Consider the following 17,088-nt stretch of genomic DNA (forward strand, 5'->3'; position numbering starts at 1 on the left):
ATCGACTTTTGTAGAACTCTTGAGTCTACACACTTCCACCCATAAATCTAAGGCCAGTCATAGATGGAGAGAATTTCTTTCCTGCAACCAGGGGTTGCAGGAAATAAGTTTGTTCGATTACTCCATCAACAGGAGAGTGTTGACAGGGGAATCCCTCCCACTCAGCCATTGTGTTCTCCTGGCTGAGGGAGCCGACCCTGCTGGAAGAACACATTGATTATTGCTAGGGGCTATAACAGCCACTAGCAATAGTCGCATGTAAAATTCGGCAAGCTAGTTGTACCCAAGTTGATTGATCAACTTAGGTATATTCAGCCTGACCATACATGGTTTAAATCTCAGCTGGTTCCTGCTGAACACTAAAAGCAGCTGGTGGGGGAACTGCCATTCTGATGGCACTGCTGTCTTTCTGAATCAAACAAGCAGTAGAGGCTCACATACATGAGGTGATCAGATACTACTAGACTTGGAAATTATGGATTCCTGCGGACATCCCATTGTTCAAGGAACATGGAAAAATTAACCGACTGGCAGAATAGACATTCCAGGCCAGTCACTAGTGCTGTTCAATGAGAAGGTTGAGCTAAGGGTAGCCAAACATGGCTAGAATCATTAGCTTCCCCCACCCACACTCAAATGCCTGGGCGAAGAAATCTGCACTGTCGGCTACTGAAATTAGACAGCCATGGCACCCACAACCTCCCGAACATTAACTGCATGGGATAGGATGCAGTTACTGTTTGACAATTTTCCACCCAGTTCAGTTGATTTTTAAATGACATGTCTAGTTGGGTGGTGCCAACATAGCCATCGCCAGCTCACATTTTGGAAAATTCAGCAGGAGTTGGGCAAAATTTGAGCCGTGTATGGCTAGCTGAATTGTAGCCCTTTACTGAATGAATAAATACACTACATCATTCTGAAGAGTATCTGCTCAGATCTGCTTGTAGGCAGGTGCAGTCCGTAATCTCCACTGCAGGTGGCACTCAACCACAGCGGCAATGCAGATGGGAGAAGCAGTTGAGAGAAACTGCGTTTCTCTATGATTTTCTCGGTAAGTCGGGGCAGTGATCAGATTGGATGCTAAAGCCCCATGTGACCCTGGTGGCCATCTTGGGTCAATCAGAGTCTAATTAAGACTATGACCGCTGAATTTGGCATGCTCTATGCGAGTGGCTAGTGTAGGGACAGGTTCCCCATCTGTAAGGCACAGTGCTGAGCGATAGGAAAAGGTTCCGGTGGAGTAGGGGGAGAGCAGGGACTAAGTCTACCTTCTCAGGAAGCTTCCCCCTTTGGGTTGGACCAGCCAGGCTGCATGCTGCTCCTCATGGCAGACGCTGTTGGCATTCCGTAGTCTTCAGACTGTTGACTCTCTGCTGCCCAGTTGCAAGTGGCTCCAGACGGGTGAGCTTCCCCACCAGGCCTGTTTGTATGGGTTGAACTATTATAATACAGTGTCCTTTGCAAATCAGGACTGTGCGCTTACTGTCCGCTACATCATGCTGCACCTACCCAACATGCTGACTGCTGTGTAATGTCTTTACACTTTATCGAATATGCTAAACTCAACAACATGCTTCTTTTTTTAACAGAAGAGGAACCGTTTAGACAAACAGCACCAATGGTATGGCTTTTATAAAACTTTTATAGCTGCACATAAAGAGGTTAGAATGTTTGACAGTTCAAAAGGCAAGGACACTCCTTGTTTCTTACTCAACAGGTACCAAGCGATGTACAATGAGGAAACAACTGAAGATAAAGATTTCCCAACACCAGGGTGGATTTCATTACAAAGTAACACCCACTCATTGGGCCTTTAGCATCAGAACTAAGGTCCTTCTCACCCTGCTGACTGCATTTTTAAAGGGCCCTTATATTCCCAAATTAAACACATCAGGCCACATAGTGCTTGATGGGTTCTTAATCATATTTTAACTTTCACAACTATGAACACATACATTGTCATTGCTGCCTAAAGCAAAAAACAGAGCACAACAACTCAGAATAAAAAGTAGAGACTATCTAAGTTTGGGGGAACCCGGTCAATAACAGCTCCCAAGCACTGCTGTAAATCAGGATGCATTGGCAGGTTCTTTTTTACATTCTGCCTCCTGTCCACCCTGGAACGTACCTACATTCATTCATTCTTTTAAAACATCTAGTGACCAAATAGAGGCCCTTGTTCACACAGGCGTACTATAGCATATACCCGTGTGAGGGCTGTGCTTGCCCACAGGTATATTCCCATTCATGTCAATTGGGATGCAGCAACTGCATGGGCACCGCCACTGCTTCCAATTGGACCACCGTGGGAGTGCAGGTGTGCGGCCCTGGACGCAGACAGTGTGCATTCGGGGCCATGCACCCATGCCCTGCTGGCTGTCAAATTAGGAGCATCCCAATTGACACGAATGGGACTGCCTGCACAGGGATGCACAAACAACTGTGCATCCCATGCAGTCAAACAAGCCTTTGCCTGTGTGAATGAGGTGGTGAGAAAGGCATATGGCTACAAATACATACATACACTTCAGTACAAGACATTAAATAAACAGCATAATATTCTAAATAGCATTTGAAAGTACTTTGTGCAGTGTGTGATGAAACTCTGTGGTATTCTCAGAAATTTGTGAACTTCCTGCTGATAAGCACATTATTATGTTAATGGTCTTTGTACATCTTATCAGTTAACGCTCCGGAATGTTGCGTGGAATATGACCTATAGGAAATACTGAATCACTTTTTACTTGTACTAGAAGACATATTCACGCCATTCACATGGGGTGTACTACAGTGTATGCCCGTGCGAGGGCCGAGTTTACCGACATGTGGATGGATGCGTGGGTGTGCCATGCATCCCCACTGATGTCAATTGTAACGCAGCAGCCACACGGGCACAGCCAGTGCTCCCAAACTGACAGAGTGCATTCAGGCTTGTGCACACGCATGGATATCAAATTGGGAGCAGCGGCAGTGTCCCTATTGACATAATTGGGACTGCCTGAACACCTGAGCGGGTAAGCACAGCCCTCACACAGGCTTACACTGTAGTATGCCCCCTTTGAATGAGAACTTAAGGGTGCACCTGTCTGTACATATGGATAGGAGAGTAAAAGGTACCTATAAAGATTAGAGGACCAGCTGCTGAACAAGAGCTGTGATTTTGAAGAATGGGGCAATAATCAGTCTCTATACATTACATCCCCTTGTTGGAGCTCTTCTGGGGGAAACAGACTATCTGCCCCCTTGGAATCTGTCAGCTGGCAAAGTGTAACTTTGGTACAATAAAAAACAAACTTATAGAAGTGTTAGAAGTGTATGTAAAGTCAAAAATGAAAATCGAACTAAGATGTCTTCACTTTAATGAACAAAGTGCTTTCTACTTTTACCCACAGCGTTAGCACTAAACATACCTATTGAGCCGGTTTCATTATGCTGACCTCACTTCCTGTTAGAGTTACAACATTATATGCAGCGGTTTCAGTTCCACACAATGTTGTCAGCCTTTTTCAGCATTGCCTCCAGTTACTCCCACCAAGCTGCATCATGGTCAGTCACACCAAGTCCCATCCCTCTACGGCAGATACTGCGGCATGACTAGCAGTTACAGTGAGGTTAGGCCAAGCTCACACTTCTCCACAATAGGCAAGTGCGGCAGGCAGTATCAAAATGTCTAAATTTTAGAGTTGTCACTAAAGGTGACATCTGTTCCAGGGACCTCTAACAAGTGGAAAATTTCCCTCACCTTCTGTTCACTTCCTGTCCTGGAAGCGCAAGGGAAATCACCCGAATGTGCAAAAAACAAAAAAAACAAAAAAAAAAACCAGGGGTTTCAACAATTTTTTACTCTAGCCAACATAAAAATGTTTTTAGCTATACATTCACTTTAAGTGTATAGCTGAGAATGTGGAGAACACAGAAAATATCATACAGGAAAATAATGTTAAACCATGAACTTGAGAGTTAAAGGGTTACATGTTTTACCGGTATTTAAGGTGTAACATGTTTAGCAACTGCCTCCCCCTCCTCTCCCCCCTCCGTGACATTGGGCCAGGGATCTTTTACCCACACTTGCGGTCACAATTTATCCCCAACAAGGCCGCGTCATTCATTCAGAGTTCTGTGGATGAACTACAATTACCATAATCCATTGTGGCGACGGCTTGTAGTTCTCAATGAACTACCAGGGCACTGATGAACGCTCTTGTAGTTCATTAAGTTTCCTGTCATTCAGTAGCTGCGTGCCCATATCAGAGGTACAGGCAGACAGCTACAAAGACAGTCTGCAGGAGCCTTACACTTCACCCACAATCTGCTGATCGAGGGTGCAATGCTTTACAGGCTCCTAAAATAAATAAATGCACTTTTTTTTACCTGCAAAAAGCGTGCACTTTTTTTTTTTTTTTTTTAAAGGTTAACTTATCCATTAAGAATGGTTTGTTCATATTTGAGTTAGACCCACCTTGGAAAATGGCAGCTGTCATTTGAATACTGATGGGCTGCAACAGATTACTACCCTTTGCCTTGGCGAGTGATTCTATACATGCAACTCGCACAATATACAGCTGTACAACCAAGATAATAGTATTTACCTTCCGTCCCACATACACCGGTATCCCGATGATCATTGCAGGAATGGCGATCCCAGCTATTAAGGCAATGCCTACAGGGGCCCCAACAAGCGTTCCCAGCTGCCAAAGAATCTTCTTCTTCCTACTCCATGGCTTCTTCCCCCAAAAGGTACATCCTGAAGGGCTGAGGGACACAACAATGACAAGTGTGATTACAGCAGCCAGAAGTAGGGGACTGAAAAAGAAGTACTAGATACTTGTAATCATAATATCTTAGCATGAAAACCATTTTCACTTTAAATACATCAACAACTCAGGAACGATACGTAAAAGCTTTCATGCTACTGCTAGTACTTTTACACAAAGGTACCATGTTTAACCACTTGAGCTCTGGAAAGTTTTACCCCCTTCGCAATCAGGCCATTTTTTGCCATTTGGCACTATGCTACTTTAACTGGTAATTACAGTGTCATGCAACACTGTACCCAAACTAAATTAGAGCTTTCTTTTCGTGGTATTTGATCAACACAGATTTTTTTATTTTTTTCATTTATAAATAAAAAAAATTGAAGATTCTGAAGAAAAAAAAAACATTTTTTTTTTACTTTCTGCTATAAAACATATCCAATAATAATAATAAAAATAATGGAAAAAAAAAATCTAACTTCTTCATAAATTTAGGCCAAAATGTATTCCGCTACATGTCTTTGGTAAAAAACAAACAAAAAAAAAAAAAAAAAACGCAAAAAGTGTATATTGAATGGTTTGCGTTAAAGTTATAGTGTCTACAAACTATGTTATATATACTGGAATGGCCTTTGCAGGCCACCCCTCCACAGTACATTTGCAGGCAGGCGGTACGTAAGTGGTTAATGTAGGTCCTTAAAGCAAATCTTAACCATGTGAAATATGTAGACAGCCAATGCTGATATCCTAAAATTACTAGTTGCCCGGCTCTCTATATCCGTGTTTCTCAACCAGGAAGCAGTTTGGGTTCCCCTAGGGCGCCATGAGTACAGGACCCAGTTTGCCATGGATGAGCTTCATGAGTTGCCATGGTGCAGGATGCCAGTCACCAGCACCATAACCACCAATGACATTCTAGGGCAGTCATCACTGGGGTGTTAGTGGACGACCTGCCCGCACCATCACAACTCATGATGCTGATCCAGGACAGGTGGCATGCAGGGACCTCTGACGTGATAGGCGTACTCTGACAAGAAGGTTTTCAATGGGAATTTAATTTCATTAAGGTGGCTGTGTGCATCATTGTAGGCTCAGTTTCCCATCAATAAGTAACATTTAGATTTCTTACTGTTTAGACCTAAAAATTTTGCATACTTGTAAAGGGTGCCATGACTGAAAAATGTTGAGAAACACGAATCTATCTTAAATACTTTCTTCGTTTGACTGGTCTCAGGCAAGCATGCAGCCAGTAAGGTCAATCTCCTGATCTGCATACCCGTTTGTTGTCAGAGTACTAAAGCTACTGAATCAACATGGCAGCCAAACAACTAGCATTGTTAGGAGAGGTCAGCAATGGCTGCCCAATATTTCTCTTGGCAAAAATTCACTCTAATAAGTAGAAAACAACTGGATAATGGATTGTACACACAGGCCAGGCACAAGTGACTTCTGGCAGTTTTCAAACAGCAATCTGACCTTCAAAATCTCCTTTGTTCTGCTTAGCACAGACATGTTAGTACTTCTACAAATATAACACAGTGAATAAATATGGTCCTGCAAACTTCTTAGAGACTATAGAACTTTAGCTACAGGGAGAGAGCATTCATGCTAAACAATAGAAAACTGGTTGAAGTTTTCCAAACGAACGGTCTGAATTCTAAGCATTCCCCTCTAGATTTTTTTTTTGTTTAGATATCTAGAATTCTCAGGAGGTGGTCAGCAATGGCTGCCGACATCTTTTCTCAGCACAGCTAATCTAAATGTTTTTTTTTTTTTTATCTATGGCTTTAGAAAAGGGGAAAAACAAACCACTTGGCAAAAAGACAACATGGAGCACTTACGTGCTATTAAAAAAAAAAAAAGGACATTTTTTTATTAGGGGCCGACTCTGCCCAAAATGAAGGGATAAGTTCACCTTTGGGAACATGTTACATTTTCAACCTGTGAATGAATGGACTATAAGTACATTGTGCAGACAATATACTTAGAAAGTCTCCAGGATCCAGGCATTGCACCTGCATTCTGAGTTACAGGCTGAAATTTAAAAAAATAATAAATGCACATTTTTTTTTACCTGCAAAAAGATGTGCATTTATTATTATTTTTTTTTTTTACAAAAAATAAAATTATCCTTTAGGGCCAGTTCACACCATGCCCACATCTGAATCACACAGGAACCCGCTGTGTATTCCTGTGCAATTCAACCCGCAACCTACATTTGTGATCTGCAGCGGGTGTCAATAAAACATTAGCGACACCCCAAACGCAGTGCGTTTGCCCACACCGGACTGCGTGGTACATTTGTATTATGCGATCTGGTTACAGTGAGTGCACTAAGTTTGGTGCGGTGCGATTTTAGCCCATTCAAAATGAATAGCCTGAAATCGCATCACACCGAACTGCACGTGTGTGATTTAGATGCGTGAACCGGCCATAAATGTTGGAACTTCATTGCTGAAATATCACCCCAAAGAATTTACGAATCCTTCAGCTCTTACATTTTAGGACTCCTTCATTTCAAAAGAACAGGCAGCAAATATACAAAATTGCATTCTTGCGATGTCTGAAGATGAAATCTTGGGTGGCTGACTTTGAACTCGTGACAAAACACACAGTCTGAAAATAGTCGCCGCATTTTACAATTTCTATTCTGAGCCTCCAAAGCCGTAATTGTCTTACAGGACACAGCAGAGCAAATGCTATAAACAAGAGCTGCCAAGTGTCAGCCCATAAAAGGTGGCTGCCATTATACAGAGAGGACAAGGACTTATTAAAAGGTGACAGCATTGTGAAAAGAAAAAACACGCTTTTTTTTTTTTTTTTTACCCCAAGCTGCCTATAATCACTGTTTTATGCCTCAAAGCTAAACGTAAAAGCTCTGCCACACAGCACAGTTCTGCCTAGCAGATTTTTCGTGCAGTTACAAGTCTTGTACCTCCCATTTTTTTTTTTTTTTTGCTGGTTAGTTTGTAAGTGTGCTGGGAAAAACTGAGCACGCTTACCGGCAGAACTTGTCTGCTCCGTGCAAAACCCTTTCATGTGCAACGTATTCTAAAAGCTTGTTCTAAATCTCCTAGATTGTGATCGCCAATGAGCAGGGCCCTCTGATTCCTCCTCTATTAAATTTAATTAACTGTCTGCCCTAACCTTGTATAGCTCTGAGCAAACTGTTGGTACTATATAAATCCTATATAATAACAATATTAATAATAAATTGGAGTGGTTGCCATTTTTGTTTAGCTAGCCCCTCCCCAGGCTATGACTGGAGAGCGAGAGAATAGGAGGTAGATAAATAAGCTTCTCTCTGCCACTCTGCTTTCTCCTCCTATCAGAATGTCCCTTGTTAGCACGTCAGTACTACGACACATATGATTAGCACTCTGTCTGCTCCTTTTTCGTTCCCCAATGTGAGCTCTACTCCACAGGACTGCAAGAGATTGATGCCAACTCACATTCTGTTACACTCCTTGGGGAAAAAAATAAATAAATGTAATGATATATTAATGAGCTGCATTATTGTTAGTCTTTTATATGGAGTTCAACATTATGTGGGGAAAAAATAAGATAATTTTATTTTTCATATTTATATGTCAGTTTGTATGTATGCATGTTTAAAGGGCATTTTACCAATCTTAAAGGAGAAGTATAGCCAATGCTTTTTTTGCCCAGACTTCTCCTATGGATCACAGGTATGCAGTTTATTCTGCACTCCTGTGATCTGTTTTTAGCCGACAGCAGGCTGACGTCACAGAGCCGGTCCAGGCTCTGAAAAGATCCCAACCATATGGTCTTTATCCACCCAGAAGCCTGGATCGCCACCTGGTTCAGCCTCAGTGATCTGCCGAGAGCTTGAGCCAGCCCCTCCCAGCCCCTCCTAAGCCCAGCAGTCCAATGAGGGCTGGAGGGGAAAGCAGAAAGCTGATGACTGACATTCATGGCTCTCAGAGCAGAGGGGAGAACTGAGTAATCAGCGGTGTTTGGTTGCTCAGTTTTCACTGCAGAGCCGGTGGGAGCCCTACCAAGGTGAGTATAAATGTTTTTTTTGGAAAGTCATAATTCTCTTATAAGAGTTTTAGATATAGCTATCATTGCCTAATCTAACCAATAGCAACACAGTTGGGAAAAGATTGCATATCTATGAGCACACTTTGGCCTTTTCAGACTCCCTCTAGACAAGCAATCTAAAAAGCAAGTTGATTATGTGAAATATTTTTGTTTTGTTGCTCTTCGTGCAAAAAAATTCAACTCACCAACATTCTCTAAATACATAAACCTGTAAGACATTCTTTCCTCTATAAATAAAAAGGGTAATGTTTTTTTTTTTCTTCTTACCAGTATATGAGTTCTAGTGGTTTGGACAGTAGTGATTAAATATGTGATGGATATTTATGACTTTTTACTTTTGGATTTTCTTTATACTTGTTGTAATATATTTCTGTCATAAACGATGACAAATAAATATTCTTATTGATTTAATTTTTTTTGCATTTTTGTTGTATGCATGTATGTTGTATGATTGTGTAGTTTATTTAGATTAGTAATCAGTATATTATATTTGAATTATTTATTGTATGAATTTATAGCGATGGGACATTGAATAATTTATTATTAAATTATGGAGAAGGGGTTGCATTAGATAAGATGGTACTTCTTCCCACTCCTTTTCGGATCTGTAAACTACATTTTTTTATATATTTTTTTTTTGTCTTCTCTTGTAACTAGTTTTGCGATTGTCTGCTACTAAATGATGATTTTATTTATTTTGTAAGTTTTTTTTATCATGTTTCAAAATAAACTATAAACTAAAACTACTTTTTCTGAGATTAGGCAACAGTAATGGTACTATTTGTTATTTAGAATAAATTCACCAGATATTGCACTGAGCAGCATTTCCAAGCAACCAAAAAGAAGAGGCTAGGTCCGCAGAACACATCAATCTGACATCAACAATGAGACTCGGTTTTGTTATGTTATATAAAAAAATTACTTTAAATATAAGGCTCCGTTCACACTAACTTGTGCGGCAATGGGCTGCGACTTGTCATGTGACTATGTGTTCTTTGCACGACAAAGTCACAGCCCATCGTCTTCAATGGCACCAGTTTCAATCTGGGAAACAATTGAAGCAAACCAAGGCAAGTGATAGATGAGATCCGACAAAGCTCTCTCCTGCAGGTCGCCACCATGAATACAGGAACAGAAAGTGGCGCACACCGCAACAAGATTTCTCCAAACAGTAATCACTTCGTTCCAATATTGTCAGCATACAAAACAGCATGGGTGCGAATGGAGCCATAACGTAAAGAAAAGAAAAAGAAAGATGGTTGTTATGTTTATTTTATGGATATAGGTAAAGTTGGCACTAAGCACAGGCATGTTTAATACCAAACCTGTTGCCATTAACAATAAGGCCTTTGGCTTGTTTTTGATCATTCTTAAATCGCAAAGTATTCCATCTTACCCTTTTTTCCTTCCTAGGCAGACCATAAAAAATGTGATGTGTGGATGCGGCATTATGGGATCCATCTGTACTCACCTTAGATAATGCAGGTCTGAGATCTCTTTCATACAGAGCCAGCAGAACTCACAGCCGCACACTGCGCACGTCATGTGGTTACAGCTCCCATCGTTCATTTTTATGATATAAGCAGCACATCTTGGGCACGGTTTAATGTCATCCGCTAGTTGAGAGAAAACAAAAAAAAAAAAAAAGTCCATGTTACATCAAAACCTAGGACCTATGACACTAGCCATACACACTTCCATTTTAATTCCTCAGGCTGAACAGTGTCGACAAAGCCACAGCAATGAGATTATGTTATTTTTAAAGTAAAGTTGTGACTGGGTATATTGTTAATAAATCAGTTTACGGCTTGGTTGGAGCGGACATGGCAGCCCATTAATTTGAACGAACCTCTGTGCATGTGTTTTGTGCAGGAAAAAGGTTTCTGCAGCATTTTGGAAACCGCAAGGTGCTTCTGCACCATGTCAGTTCCCTGCGGTTCCTCCACCCACAAACATGCTGTGTTTTTAGATGCATGGGTGTACCATTAAGAATGAATGGCAGCCTCATGTGTTTTTAAAGAGCAGCACGTTTTGGCAGCAGGTGGTTGCAAGTGTGGGTACAGGTGCAATTCCCTCATCCGCGACCACCCCCCAATAGTGTGAACCTAGCCTTAGAGAAAAAAAGAAAATATGCATTGGGATTGAATTACTAAATCTGGAGAGTGCAAAATCTGGTGCAGCTCTGCAATGAAACCAATCAGCTTCCATTTTTTTTTTTTTTTTTGTCAAATCTCAATTGAACAAGCTGAAGTTAGAAGCCGATTGGCTACCATGCATGGTTGTATCAGATTCTGAGTGATCCAGTTTTAGTAAATCACAACCCTATTGTCTATTATATGGGCTTTTCTTTTTCTCTATTGGGTGTCCTGACATGACCACTCAGCTTTGCTTAGCAGTATCAGACTTTTTATGTTTTAGTGTTGGATAGCACAGGGAAAGGTTATAACATCTGCTAGATTTTTATAGATGTCTGAGATTTCCCCTCCATTCCTATCCTGGTGTCACAGAAGTGAAAGAGGGAGGGAATCTCTCCATTGGAGTCACAAACTGCAATAAAACCTTACAGAAGTCCTAACAAAACTTTTTTATGAAAAGTGAAGCAGCTGACCGGAAAAAGGTACTAGGGTGTAACGAGGCTGGTAAACTGGTATCTGGAAAAATTCAACACAATGGAAAAAAAAACAAAAAAAAAACATTTAATTCTAACAGTATCATAAGGAACTAAAGCTGGCCATAGACGATGTGATTTTCTTTCCTGCAACCACAGATTGAAGAAGAGACAATTGCTCGATTTTCCCAGCAACCCAGACTGTGAATCCCTCCAGTGGAGCTATTGTATTCTGATGAAGGGGAGCCGTCCCTGCCGGGAGAACACAGCAATTATTGCTACGGGCTACAGTCGCTGGCAATAATCGCATGAAAATTCCAACAGCCTAGTTGTAAGATGTACAACAATCGAATTGGGTACAATCAGCCTGCCCATAGATGGTTCGAATCTCAGAAGGTCCCTGCTGAATTGGCCGAGATTCGAACCATCTATGGCCTGCTTAAATGCTGTAACCACTTAACAACCAAACAACTTGACTTTACCTAATTAATTAACCCTCTATTCACTGTTATGGCAGAACGGTGAAGAGTACAGCAGGCAAAGTTGTTCCCATCAACACAATAATTTATATATTATGCAGGGAAAAATGAGTAAATGCATGAAAAATGTGCATAATATGCTTGGTCAGCTTTTCAGTTTATATCAATGGCGCTAGACTCAGAAGCAAATAAAATGCAGTATGTTTTTGTGTTGCCTTGCCTTGCTTTTTTCATGCCAAGTCGTCTTTCTTGCTTTATGCAGAATAAACTGTAATTATTGTTCATCCAACCGACAGTAACACACAATAAGTAATATGCAGGGTGCATCGAATGAGCTTCTGCAACCTACGAGTGTCCAAGTACCATCCAAACACAGATATCTTACAGAAGGAAGATTGTGCTGGTATTCTGGGCTCTGTACCAGAATGATGTGCAATAACGAGATAACTTTACACTGCCTGCCACCAAGTCGATTATCAGAAACGTTTACATTCACAGGGAAAGCAAAGAAAACTGACAAAGAAAGTCATTGTATGAAACGATCCTATATAAAGAACTGATCTCATTTCAGACGTTCCTGGAAGAACTGCAATCTTCTAAGGCAATTACTTGGTCATGATAAAAAAAAAAAACCTATGGAGGAGATACCTGCAGCTCCTGATTCTTGGCTGTAACTGAGAGATGACGAGCGGATTGTCCTCAGGCGTAAGCTTTGAGCTCGTTCCTGGCGTGCAGCGTCACATGTCTGGTTAGGGTGCCAGATCTGTTTGCAGTGGTAGCAGAACTCTGTTCCACAGCCATCACGACCACATGTCAACTTTGGGCAGCTGGCACAGCCAAAAGCGATGACGGCATACCTGGAAGAAAAAAAGCAGAAGGGTCAGGAGCAACTACCAAAAGGTAAAAGTTATGCAAGAATGCATACATCTACATCAGCAGTCTCCAAACTGCGGCCCTTTGGGCACCATTCCTCCCAGTGATACGAGACACTATTCTGTCAGTTGACATCAATAATGGGCCACCATTTCTCCCACTAACACAAACAATGGGCCACCATTTCTCCCACTGACACCAATAATGGGCCACCATTTCTCCCACTGACACCAACAATGGGCCACCATTTCTCCCACTAAAACCAACAATGGGCCACTGTTCCTCCCAATGATGGGGCACTACTCCTCCCTTTAGTACCAATGTTTACTCCCACTGATGCCAGGACAATTTCCACTCCCACTGGCCACAGTCCAGCCCCCCTAAAAGTATGAAGGAAAATAAACTGGCCTTTTGTTTAGAAAGTTTGAAGACCCCTGATATACATAAACATCATTACGGTCTTTGTCAATGGGCTTTTGTGTCAGAACTGCTGCACATCTTCACATAAAGGTCAATGGGCATGCAAATGCAGCTTAGGAGGCGGTCAAATGTAGTTCAGGTCGAGGTCAACTTCAGGATAAATGCACCCATCAATAAACTCTGAATGATCTTCAAAGTCTCCAATGGTTGTCAAATGCTAAATTCACATTTTAAAATATAGCCAAAGCCTGTTGACAGAGGCCTTTAATATGCTACAAGCTTTAGATTTTGTTACAGAAACATATTCACCACAGGAACGATTAATCCCCCTAATACCAAAGAGGGAACACTATTTACTCCCAGTGATACCAGGACATTTTCTACTCCCGCTGGCCATATTCCGCCCCCCCCCCCCCCCAAAGTTTGAAGGATATTAAAATGGCCCTTTGTTTAAAAAGTTTGGAGACCCCTACCTTAAAGCGGGGGTCCACCTATCTATCGTTTTTTTTTTTTTTTGAGTTCATTCACAAACTTTTCTTCTCAGCATTACATACTCACATATTGTGTGTAATATGTCCGCCTGTGTCAGATTTCGTCGGAAAGAATAACTTATATTATTCACTGCAGGCAGTTTCCATCTTCATTGTGGGCATTTGAAGCCTACAAGCATTTATTTCCTGGATGTGGAGAATGCTGTGCTCCCAGCATTCACCGCTCGTTCCCGCACATGCTCAGTGGCATCCTGGGAAGCCTGAGACTAGCTCCCAGGAGTCTGGGAGAGGCTAGAAACACGCCTACTCCCACGGGAGGAGAACCAGGAAGTGCAAAGAAGAATAGAAAAATAAAAGGTAATTACAGCGATTTAAATTTTTTTAAACGGCATGTCAGCATCTAGGCAAGGAAGAGAATACATACAGATATTGTTCAAAATTTGGGTGGAACCCCGCTTTAAAAGGAACATTTCCAGCAATTTGCAGAATCCATGGCACCAAGAATGCATACTGTTTTGAGGGCAAAAGATAATCCCTACTGCAGTATTTGACTCACAGAAAACTCAGGATAACATAGATGATATACACTTTTTGTAAGTAGAACTGTCAGGTACCAGGTAGGGATTATCTGGTACCTGACAGTTCTACTTACAAAGAGTGTATATCATCTATGTTATCCTGAGTTTTCTGTGAGTCAAATACTACACCATGCAGGACATGAAGTCTGTCAGGAATCGGCATAAACTGTTCATTAAGCCTATGTAAAGAGATCACTTACACGAATGTGTTTACACTACAGACTAAACCAGGCATGGTCTAAGATTTCCCCACAGGTATGATCTCCCCCCGAATGACATGAGGGAGGGCCAGCTCTTGGAATGAGACAGACAGCTAATAGGTAAGACCAATGCAATTATCAGCATGGATGTGCCCTGCGGAGGGATTAAATCTTCCATCAGGTTTTAAATTCTGTCCCAGACTCTACCGGGGAGAGTTCACTTCTGATCCCAATAACATAGGACAAGAAATGAGGGTGATGGGGATCACCAGAAGAAGGCACATGGATCCCTCCGCACAACATAGTCTAAGTTAGAGCAAAGCAATGACAAGCTCAGGCTCCCTGCTTAGGACTGAGCTACAGCTGTAAATCAGCAGGGTATGCATCAAACCACTGTAGAGAGACTGCTGCTTCCACGCAAAGTAGTCTTTCTCTGTAGTATAGATCAGGCCACAAGATTTTCTCCTCATCCAGGGGCTGATTTACAAAGAAAATGTATTGTAAGACAGGGAGAGCTTATGGTCTTGCCAAATTTAAATATAGCATTTCTCCTGAAACTTTAACTGGGCTTTAATATGGCCAATGAATGCCAATGTTCTTCAGACATGGTACTTTGGCATTCACTAAAGAATATAAAATAGGTGCAGTTACTGTAATAATCCATTGAAAGATTCTTACACTGTGGATCTCTTGTCATGCCAACTGCAATTGGCTCAGAGAATGTGAGATTGTGTATTCAAAGGCCCAACCATAAAGACTGGGGTAATGACATCTACAACAATAGAACTATAACGTTTGACAGCGTATGGTTTGTTTTATGTTACTGCTGATGCCCTGATACCATTTTTTTTTTACAATGAGTACAAGTACCAATACTTTTTTTTTTAGTACTTGCTGATACCAATTACCGATACCTACCGCAACTGGTTTGTTTTAACTTCAGCTGTCAGCAATGATACAAAGCTTTGAAAAGTTATTTACAAATTAAATAGATTTTTTTAAATTTAGCGCTTTTTCAATGTGAAATGTGTAAATATATGTTAATATATATGTATAAAAATATTCACTAACAAAGCAAACAAAAAAAAAATTGTAATTGTTTATCGTTTATAAAATAGACGCGAACAAAAGAAAAAAAGCAGGAAAATAACAATTAAATGGAGGAGAATAGGGAGTTAATTAAGGCTGATTAGAATAAACTAGGGATTATACAGAGGCACATTCGTTCATCCCTTTTATCTGTAGATGAAGAAACAGAAATGTACAAAAAGAAACAATGTTTCTTTTTATTTTAGTGTTTAATCACTTGCCGACCGAGCCATGTTGTACTGCGGCAACATGGTTCAGCTGCGCAAATCGCCGTCATGTTACGTCGGTAACACAGAGGGCCACTAGGGGGCGTGTGTGCTGCAGCAGAGGCGCTTGCCCACGGAGCCAATGCGAGTGCCCGGCGGTTGCGATCACCGCCGGGCTCCCGCGATCGCTCAGGGCACACGAGAACCGGGATCTGTGTGTGTAAACACACAGTTTCCGGTTCTCTGCGGGGAGAGGAGACAGATGGTCTGTTCATACAGAGTATGAACAACGATCTGTCATATCCCCTGCACAGTCCCCTCCTCCTTCACTTAGAACACACAATAGGGAACACATTAACCCCTTCACAGACCCCTAGTAGTTAACCCGTTCACTGCCAGTGACATTTTTACAGTAAACGATGCATTTTCATAGCACTGATCACTGTAAAAATGCCAATGTTCCCAAAAATGTGTCAAAATTGTCCAACGTGTCTGCCATAATGTCGCACTCACGATAAAAATCGCAGATCGCCGCCATTACTAGTAAAAAAAAAAAAAAAATTAATAATAAAATAGTTTTTTTATATATTTTTGGGGATATTTATTATAGCAAAAAGTAAAAATATTGCGTTTTTTTTTTTCAAAATTGTCACTTTTTTTGTTTATAGCGCAAAAAAAAACAGCAGAGGATATCAAATACCACCAAAAGAAAGCTCTATTTGTGGGAAAAAAGGACGTCAATTTTGTTTGGGTGCAACGTCGCACGACCGTGCAATTGTCAGTTAAGGCGACGCAGTGCCGAAACGCAAAAAGTGCTCTGGTTGGGAAGGGGGTAAAATCTTCGGGGAACATTTCCGGCTGCTTTTTTTTTTTTTTTTTGACAGCTCCAATTACGGGAGTTCTTTAACCATTTCCATACCGGGCATTTTCACCCCCTTCCTGCCCAGGCCAATTTTCACACTTTGAATGAGAATTATGCAGTCATGCGACGTTGTACCCAAATTAATTTTGATCATTTTTTTCCCCACAAATAGAGCTTTCTTTTGGTGGTATTTGATCACTTCTGCGGTTTTTATTTTTTGCGCTATGAGCAAAAAAAAGAGCGACAATTATGAAAAAAAAACCCTCAATATTTATTACTTTTTGCTATAATAAATATCCCAATTTTTGTTATTAAAAAAAACAATGTTTTTCCTCAGTTTAGGCTGATACGCATTCTTCTACATATATTTGGTTAAAAAAAAAAAAAAAGTCTATATTGATTGGATTGCTCAAAAGTTATAGCGTCTACAAAATAGGGGATAGAATTATGGCATTTTTAT

The 17,088-nt window shown here is 41.1% G+C and overlaps 1 protein-coding gene across 4 annotated transcripts in view; it reads right to left on the bottom strand.

The window, feature by feature from the left end:
• Positions 1–17,088, bottom strand: part of RNF19A (ring finger protein 19A, RBR E3 ubiquitin protein ligase) — a 139,179-nt gene that overhangs the window by 17,862 nt on the left and 104,229 nt on the right. For all 4 annotated transcript variants that reach the window (XM_073632039.1, XM_073632040.1, XM_073632041.1 and 1 more), the window contains 3 exons: positions 12,558–12,766; positions 10,294–10,438; positions 4,593–4,755 (listed from right to left, as the gene is read on the bottom strand). In XM_073632039.1, the coding sequence (XP_073488140.1) occupies positions 4,593–4,755; positions 10,294–10,438; positions 12,558–12,766 (517 nt within the window). The remainder of the gene's footprint in view (positions 1–4,592; positions 4,756–10,293; positions 10,439–12,557; positions 12,767–17,088) is intronic.

Source organism: Aquarana catesbeiana, linkage group LG05 (assembly GCF_042186555.1).
Source record: "Aquarana catesbeiana isolate 2022-GZ linkage group LG05, ASM4218655v1, whole genome shotgun sequence".
Classification (NCBI taxonomy): domain Eukaryota; kingdom Metazoa; phylum Chordata; class Amphibia; order Anura; family Ranidae; genus Aquarana; species Aquarana catesbeiana.